This window comes from Scatophagus argus, chromosome 13, assembly GCF_020382885.2.
Source record: "Scatophagus argus isolate fScaArg1 chromosome 13, fScaArg1.pri, whole genome shotgun sequence".
Classification (NCBI taxonomy): Eukaryota; Metazoa; Chordata; class Actinopteri; family Scatophagidae; genus Scatophagus; species Scatophagus argus.
The window spans coordinates 12755169-12764572 of NC_058505.1; the positions used below are offsets into that span (position 1 = coordinate 12755169).

The window sequence follows — 9404 nt, forward strand, 5'->3', positions numbered from 1 at the left end:
TGTATAAAAGTCACTGCTGCATTAATGTTTATGTTACATTTAACTGCTGTAGATGTTTGAGGTTGAGTGCCTTTTAATTACTTTAAATGCTGTTGGTTAGTTTAATTTACATGAGTGCATCATGTTCTCCTGACAGGTTACCATGTGTCATCAATCAGATAATCTGATCAGATTACAATCTAAAAGAAATGATAGAAACTTCATGGTTTCTGCCAGTAATCTGATTAAATGTGGCGCTATATTTAGATGGTAATCAGAAACAAAAAATAATATTCCTAATTCTTTTAATCCTTTCTTTTTATTTATTTTATTTGGTGGTGACTCAACATTTCCAAACAATAACTACATGAAAACTCATCAAAACAAAGGCAAAATGTGGAAAACACATCTGTCTTGCATATTCTTCCTAATATGTAAGGAAAACAGTTAAGATGAAAATACAGACCCAGTGCTCCCACAAACAGTATGCACCCCTTTCTTCTTTACACTACAATACCATGGCTGCTGAGAAGAAATAAGTAAAGAATAAATAAATAAATCCTTAAAATTGTTCATGTAGACATTGTGACTTTTCACCAATGGTAATCGACAACGTTTGTATTGCAGCTGTTCGAGCGGATGAGCATGCAAATTAAATAATGACTTATTGACCTCATTATCGTACGGGTACATGTGTGGTCATGGCTGGAGGAACAGTGGGCGGCTGGAGAGCCTGTTGTTTTCGGGCAATGACCGTGTGTGTGTGCGCACATGAGTGCAGAGGTCATGCAGACTGGGCCGCAGACACGCACACGCCTGCAGTATGCGTCTGGTCATCTGACTGCTGTGACTGAGGTCTCGGGTGACGGCTCCTTTAAGAAAACGGAACTGAGCCTCGGCGTTTGACGCGCTGAGGATGTGGGCAGGAAACGCCATGCAAGAACAGAGAGAGACGATCACGCTTCCCTGCACCGTTGCACAATACAGTGCGATCAAAATGTGCTTTAATTCACCACGCTAATGTCCAGCAGTGGCCATTCTCCTCGGATCTTTACCCCCCGGCCTACACAGAGCTGGCTTGGTGGATTTTGCCGGCGTGGGATTTGAGTGCTATCCGAGCGAGAGGGCAGCCTTCCCTGCCTGCTCGGTTTGAAAACATCGGGGCTGGTCAGCAGCGGGTGGGAGAGACAGAGCAGGCTTCGTCGCGGAAAAAGGAGGTGTCTGCCTTTTTTTTTTTTTTTTTTTTTTTGGTCTCCCCCCTCACAGCCATGAGGGAGTACAAAGTGGTTGTTTTGGGGTCGGGTGGAGTCGGCAAATCCGCGCTGACGGTCCAGTTCGTGACAGGCTCCTTCATCGAGAAGTACGACCCCACGATAGAAGATTTCTACAGGAAGGAGATCGAGGTGGACTCGTCCCCGTCGGTGCTGGAGATCCTGGACACTGCGGGGACCGAGCAGTTCGCCTCCATGCGAGACCTGTACATCAAGAACGGCCAGGGCTTTATTTTGGTTTACAGCCTGGTGAACCAGCAGAGCTTCCAGGACATCAAGCCCATGCGAGACCAGATCATCCGGGTGAAGAGATATGAGAGGGTCCCCATGATCCTGGTGGGAAACAAGGTGGACCTGGAAGGGGAGAGAGAGGTGTCTTCTGGGGAAGGCAAGGCACTGGCCCAGGACTGGAACTGCCCGTTTATGGAAACCTCAGCCAAAAATAAAGGATCAGTCGACGAACTGTTTGCAGAGATAGTCAGACAGATGAACTACTCAGCGGTTCCTAGTAGGGGGGACCAGTGTTGTTCATGTGTCCTGCTCTAAGACAAACAAAAACATGACAAGAGACATTGCATTCGGGCTGAATTTGAGCTTCTATCTCATCCTGCAGGCTTTTTGCCAAACTATTCTCTCTGCTCACACTGTTGTCTTATTGTTGCACACAAACAAAAATTGACGATGACAACAATCGATCATGTATTATAGTCTGGAAAAGTGTTTACATGACAAAGTACTTGAATGTTTTGGGATTTTTTTTATATATATAGCTTTGTATTTGACACTTATCTGGAAATGTGCCTCAATGGGAATGTCTTATTGTGAAACCTAAGAGACATCTGTTTTTTAGTTCTTTCTTTTTTCTTTTTTTGTGGTTTAATTTGTTGAGTTGTACTGTTGCATCTTCTGGGCTGGGTCATTCTATCTTGGGGAGTGGTAGAGGTGGTAGTTGTCGGGGGAGGGAGGGGTGAGTTAGGCCAAATCCCATGCGGAGCCGGGATTGGTCACTTTTAGGAGACATCAAAGTGCTTAAGCGCTCTTCAACGTACTCATCACCAGTCAAGCCTTGCACAGGTTACTCAAATCAGATCTCCACACTGTCTGTCCTCCAAAGGTCAAGTCTAGTCTGAGATCCACCCACTAAGATACTGTATTTGAGGCTGTGGTGGAGTTGTGTTACGCTGACAAACTTTTGTTTTTTCCTTCTCCCTCTCTGGTCTGGTGAAAGTGGATTTATTGTGGAACTTGCACTTAGCTGACGGTGTCCCTCCTCAGTGTGCACAAATAAGGACCTTAGTGCATTGCTGTCGCTGCATGGGGAACGCCACAACCCCATGTCAAGTGCCTTCCTGAGAAAAACTCCTGTGACTGTGCCAACTGATGAGCCCTACTTCCTCTGCAGTGCGTCTTGATGGCAATCAGAACTTTATATCCGTTTTCAGTCTACATTCTAGTTACATTTGGTGTCAAGAGTGTGACAAGCCTCTTATTTTACTGTCAGGAAGCTACGCTTGTAACAGACCTGCTGTTTCAGGGTCAGATTCAGGCCTTTGTCAAGGTACTAGTCCAGACAAGAACAACAGAGTAACTTTAACCTACTAGGACTTTGGTTCAGTGAATGGCAAGCCATGTCTGTATTATCTAGAATTTTTTTGCTTTTCTGAAAATGTGACTTTTTTTTTTTTTTTTTGACTTACCTTAATTGTAATTCTCACCTTGGACAAATCTTCTGCCATCCACATGTCAGTTTAAAAGACTTGTAATACAAAACTCATTTTAAGTAAGATTGTGTGCTGTACTTGTCTCTGCTGAAAACAAAGAGTTTTAATAAGAGTACTTTGATCATCCCTGTCATCCCTGTAATGTAGGCCGACCGATTTTTTATTTTTTTTTGTTAAAATTCTGACAATCAGTTAATAGTTTATGTAATATTATGAAGGATAAACTCCAAACATTTTCTATTTTCAGCTGTGAGTAAGATGAACATCTTTGGGTATTGGACTGTTGATCACACAAAACAAGCAATGTCTCAGGCATCTCTATTGGCATGCGTACTTGTCAGTCCTCATATATTAACCAATCAAAAAAAAAAGGAAAAAGTAGATTAATCAGCAATGAAAATAATTCATTGCAGCCCTACAACTGTTTTACGCAAGTCATGGCCTCTATTGTTATTCAGATATCGTGACATAATGGATTTCACTTGTTAACAAAATTATTTACTGGTTTTAAATGCTTTGTATGAAAATGAATAGTGAATATTATTTAGTAAGTGATCATGACCATCATGCCCCACGAGAATAAAAACACCACTCAGTCAAGTTGTTTGGTTAGTAGGTAGGGTTTCCAGTAAGTGTGTGTAGCTGAGCAGAGCCGTTTCCCTTCTGCCCACTGCCTGTTGTCTCGACTGTGGAGGAAAGGACAGAGAGGGCTTTTTGTGTCTGCAGCCAAGTTCAATCAGCCATACATACTGTAGACTGGTATTTGGTAGGCCACTCCCTCAGACTGGTCAGCCGCTGCCTCAAGTGTCCCTCTAACCACAGAGATTCAAAGTTAGATTACTGCATCCAACCCACAGACATGCTTGCACTGTTCAGTTTCAACATAAAGAAATGCTTGCTTTGTGATTTGTTTGACTATGAAATTTTGATCCTATGGCCTGTTTAAATAACTCAGGGGCTAGAATGAGTGAAAAAAATAACAGATTACCTCAAGTACACTACAAGTACTCCATCTATGTACAATTTTAAGGCACCTATTTGACAGTTGGTCTAACTGTCTGCTTTTTCTTTGTTTACACTTTACATAAATAACATATAGCATCTTACAAAATACAAGGCTTAACTCAATATAAAACCAGTGGTTCTTGGTCCTCTTGACTAGTGACTCCTGACAAAAGAAGCAATGTCCAGTCTGGGGCCTATTTCCACATTTCAGATAAGTACTATTTTAATGTCCCCAGAAGGAAATTTGTTCTGCATTGTGTCCCACAGTTCCACAGAAGATAAACTCATACATAGGGCACAGCAAAAGAAAAGAAGCCAGCATCTCGACACCACACATAGATTCCATGTAACAATTTCCACATACACGGGGGTGTTGTGCATGATCAACATCTTGAATTACCTGTTAGTGTTGAGCATCTGAATGTATGAAAGTGAGAATGACAAAATTTCAGCCTGCTCTAAGGGGACATTTAAATCTTCTAACAGAGGCTAAGAGCTGGAACTCTGAGTGGACAATATGAGTTCAATCAGACACTACTTTCTCCTAAAATAAAAAAGCTTAACAGCCATCTGTTTCAGTTTCTGAATAAACATGCGTGGCAGTAGCACATAATAGCTGAGTTAAAATCAACAGATAGAGCACAGTACCTTTGAGTTCTTCCAGGTGTTTGGTGAGGTGTGTAGGTGTGTGATGCTATTAATAGCACGATCTGTGCCAAAACTCTGCTTGTAAGCTGGAACTGGAAGAGGTCTAATAGTCCACCTTGTTCCTAAACCGTGATCCTCTCAACGTATTTAATGTTATAGGATGTCAATGTAACATGTATAAAATGATTGTTTACCCTGGGATATTTTTCCTCTAGGGACATGTAGCATTATTGATTATAATACATTTAGTAGGGCTGGTGTGATAAGGTTTTGGAAGATGGAGCACCATGCTGATCTCAGCTCCTCTGCAGATGATATTAGGAAACATGCAGAGATGTCCATGAGCTGTTAGCAACTCCGAGAGAAATTTACCTTCTGAATTACCGTACAAATTTTATTTTGATTATTATTAAGGACCAAGTCATCTCACAAACCTCAGTGATTTATTCTAAACCACTACCTCACTCTGTAAAGTAGTTAAAATTCTACCTTAACCGACTACAACAGTAAATGCGACTTACACAGTGATCAGTTTAAACAGTTTTCTACACACACTTCCCTGCCTCCAGGGCTTCAGTCGTGTGACCTGTCATGTGCATCACCATGACATGTGTGGTGTCTACAAATGCTCTATTTCACTTTAATGGTGTGTTGCTCGTGTAGAGAAGGTTGCTTTACCAGATACATGAGGTAATTGGAAATTGTTAAAATCCTTGGTGGCACCAGGAATATTTACTTAGTACTAAGTTAATAAGACACAATGAAGCAAAATGTTTTATGCCAATCATATTCTGTAACAATTGAGTGTTTTCCTTACATAATGTAATATATCTGGAGTTGGAGGTTAAAATGACAGCCTCTGTGCCTATAAGCTATTGAACACAGCTTACTTCACTTTCTGTTGGGCCTTTTTAGTGTATGGAGGAAAGGAAGGGTGGAGGATAGGGCACTTCCTGTGTTGCAGCAACTTCATTTCAGATGTATGAAATGTTGAAACAGACACGCCGTTCCTGTAAACTATTTAGAAATAAATGGTTTACAGACTGTTCTCTTGGGTGCCTGTGACACAGGACATGACCCCAGTCATGTGATCCTCAAAGTACATGCTTCATTCTTCTCAACCTAAGAGAAACCTCACACACACAACACTTCAGAGTAAGAAAGAAACATTTGATAGAACATATCAAATGTTTCTTTGAGCTTTATTTCACTTATAGAGGAAACAACAAATGGCCAGTAAAGGTACTGTGGTTATTCTCATTATCAAAAATCCAGGTGTCGGACCTTAGTTTGATGTACACCTGGTCTCCCTCTTCAAGCTGCAGATTCATGCCATTAGTTCCTGTCTCGTGGCGGTTTCCAGCTGGGTGGTTGTATACAGTAACCATCTGCTCTCCATTCCTCATCAGTCGCAGCCCCATTGGTTTAGTTGAAACATTATGGCCAGAGAAGAAGAAGTAATAGACTCCTTTGACTGGAGCCGTAAAAATACCTGTGAATGACCAACAGGGAGAATTACATCTTTTACCACTTCACAGTAACTTATTATGCTTTCCATCTTATCCAGATGAACCCATGTATCTATGAATACACATCAATATGGAAAATTTACCTGTCGCAGGGTTGTATGCCCCTGTGTTTGAGAAGACATTTTTGTAGGTGACTATGATCTCAGTGTTAAAAGGTCCAATATTTCCAACGTTGCCGATTGATGCTCCAAATGCCACTCGGTTACCTTGAGTGTTTACATGGAAATGGGAGGTTATTAAATGTTTATTTTGTTTAAATGAAGCTGAAGCAACCTGAAAGCAGTGAAAAAATACAGAGACAATGACACAACAAATATCTACCTATAGCTTTGTCTGTTCTTACCTTGGAACTCTTGCCTCAGATCTTGTAATTGTTTTTCAGTGTTTCTCAGTTTGGCCTCCAGTTCTCTTAAGATGACAGCGAGTTGGCATCCGTTTTCATCGATGCTGTGAATCTCAGTGCTGTTGCCCTCTCCTGCTTCATGATCAAGCGGCTGAACCTCAACCACAGAAAAACAGGAAAAGGATAAAGCCAACACAACATACACAACTGACGTCTTCATCTTTCAGCTACTTCTTTGTCTTGATCAGCTCTTCTCATTCCACTTTATATTTATCACATGAATGAGGAAATACCCAGAACAAACAACTTCTTATCAGGGATATGAGTGGGCAAAGGTTGTTTTTAGTTTGTGTTACATGCAGGCAGGTTTGTGTGTGTCTCTTGTTCTCTGTTGTGTTCCACAGGTGTCAGCTGTGAGAGTGGATCCACCTGTGTGGCCGGGCTGTCCTGCTGATTGGTTAATTGGAGCTTAAATCTAGCCAATCATCATACAGGGACCTTGACATATATAAGCCAGCACACCTGTCTGCTTGCTCTCTCTCCCTCTGGCCATTTGTCTGTGTTTTGTCAACCTGCAAGTGTTGTAACTTGAGGTGAAGGTATGTGGTGGGAGATTTTGGCTAAGTAGGTGAGTTTGGGGTACCCCATACATTTGTGCAGCATGTAGTAGGTTTTGTTTATACACACTAGGGTTATTGGTTGGTGCCACCTGCTGTATTTAATTTATTTAAGCTTTCTTTTTAGATCAGAGATAGTTAGGCCTTTTGTTTGTTCTTTTGTTCCTAGCAGTAGAGCGTAGTCAGGCCTAGTTTTTTTTGTACTGTTTTTTTGATTATTTTGGCACAACCACTCGTTCCCAATTCTCCCCCACATTTGTTTAGGTTTAAGTCCTGTTGTTTCTGTTGTATTTAGTATATGATAGAAATAAAAGCATCTTTATTTTTCTACTTAAAACTATTTTTTTTTTTATTTTTCCACATGGACTCCCTTAAATTGTTTGGTTGTTGTGTTACAGCTTCCAGTAATCCCTTGACTCCACCTCAATGGGGGCGTAACAGTTTGTTTTAGTGAAATCATGGGTTTTACAGTGTGATGTTTCAAATTTTTCTTATTGCCATCAATTCCCTTGAGAAGACTAAGATAGCCCAAGTCAACAATAAATAATTTATAATTTCATGTACATATATGTTTAATATTGTTTTGCAAGAAAAATTTTGTTGATAAATATCCAAAAAATTCAAGCTAACTTTCACTTAAGTTAATCAGCTAAAAGTGTTACCCTCTTGAAAACATGCTAGCAAAAACATGCTCTATCATGTTACCGTGTTATTTGTTTGTTTTCATGAATATCACTTATGTTGGCTGCTGCCGTTAGCTGTTGGCGAAGTGATATTTGCTAGTGAATTTCACTGTCATTTCTGCCGTGTGTAAGAAGTTCAATGTATTTTAATGTTGCACTGCTTACACAAAACATGATTTCTGTTTTTGTATCATGTATTTTGGTCATATTGTATCTACCTAGGCTGTTCTCAAAGTGGATAAAAATAAAATAGTGACAGTATGAGCAATAACATTTGTTTCCCCTTTAAATAAAGTAAATGTTTTGCTGACATCTGACCCAGATGGATCTCAAAGTCCATCAAATAAAAAAGGGCACAGTATTAGAGTTAACATCTTATTCCCTTTTGAAATAAAGCAAATATTTTGCACACATGGCCCAGGAAGATCTCAAAGTCCGTTTAACAAAAAAAAAAGTTCACAGATTTAGCAATAGCGGTTGTTTCCCCTCGAAAAAAAAAAATATTTTTGTGAATATGACCCAGGCACATCACAAAGTGCATTTAATGCAATAGAAAAGAACTATCTGTGCTATCAAAGCTATCAGTGTCCAAATCATACAAATCACCACACGTGATGATGCATGTGTGATGGTGCATGGCTTTGTTGCACATCACACATTATGCTTATATATAGGCTACAGTTACCCTGCTGTGTCAGGATTTGGAGTTTCTTTCAAGTGTTTCCTGTTTTATTTTGAAATTGTGTCTGGTTTAGTTAGTCATTTCCTGTCTTTGTCTGTTTTCCCTCCTTTTCTGATTGTTTGCCCTACCTTGATAGTGTTCACCTGTGTCTAGTTACCCCCTGTTTTTATATACCTGTGTTGTTGTGTGTTGTGTTTGTTTGTGCTTCTAAGTTTAATGTCATTCTTGTGCTTCCCTGTGCTTTTGATTCATGTGGTACGGTGATTCCTGTGGTCACCAAGTTACCTTTTTTGGATTACTTCTTTGTTTGGATTATATCCCATGCTTCCCAGTTGGCTAGTCTCCTATCGGCTCCAGCTCCAGAGTGGGCTAGCCTTCAGCCTGACTTTCAGGCAGCTAGCCACTGGCCTGCTAGCCTTCCATGAATTCCAACCCCTTAGTCACCTTACATCCTGACTTTGCCACTGCCCCAAAGATACTGCAGTACTTAAAGATTACAATGAAAATAACACATCGATTTGGCTGTAAAACTAACGATTATTTGTCAATCCAGGCAGGGTTAAATTTACGGTTTTCATTGTCAGTTTTACATTTCTGGGATGAGAAAGACATGTTGTGACATGTCACTAGAATCACCACTTTTAGACTCGCTGCATTGTGTGTTGAATGTTACTAAACTACACAGTGTTGCATTCATGATCTGCATGGCTGGAGGAATTCCTGTTTGCTTGGTTTTTCTCTGCATTTCTGTTGGCACCATGGGCTGCGCCACTCTGAGTTTGCTTCTGGGACCCCATTCGAATAGACCTGGCTTATAACCAACAAGTACTGGTTACAGTTATCATTGCAGCTCAGCCTCATATTGAGTCAGTCAGTCCCATCCTGCTGTGATACAATAAATAGCACCACATGTTCACATTCTTCCC

The 9404-nt window shown here is 40.6% G+C and overlaps 2 protein-coding genes across 2 annotated transcripts; one reads left to right on the forward strand and one right to left on the reverse strand.

The window, feature by feature from the left end:
• Positions 1–289: 289 nt before the first annotated feature.
• Positions 290–3540, forward strand: LOC124069227 (ras-related protein Rap-2b-like). Its single transcript, XM_046408151.1, has one exon. The coding sequence runs from the start codon at positions 1248–1250 to the stop codon at positions 1794–1796; it is 549 nt and encodes a 182-aa protein (XP_046264107.1). The 5' UTR covers positions 290–1247; the 3' UTR covers positions 1797–3540.
• Positions 3541–5773: 2233 nt separating this feature from the next.
• LOC124069226 (complement C1q-like protein 2) lies at positions 5774–6847 on the reverse strand. Its single transcript, XM_046408150.1, has 3 exons — positions 6497–6847; positions 6237–6359; positions 5774–6116 (listed from the first exon to the last, which is right to left on the reverse strand). The coding sequence occupies exons 1-3, from the start codon at positions 6714–6716 to the stop codon at positions 5836–5838; spliced, it is 624 nt and encodes a 207-aa protein (XP_046264106.1). The 5' UTR covers positions 6717–6847; the 3' UTR covers positions 5774–5835.
• Between the last annotated feature and the right edge of the window lie 2557 nt (positions 6848–9404).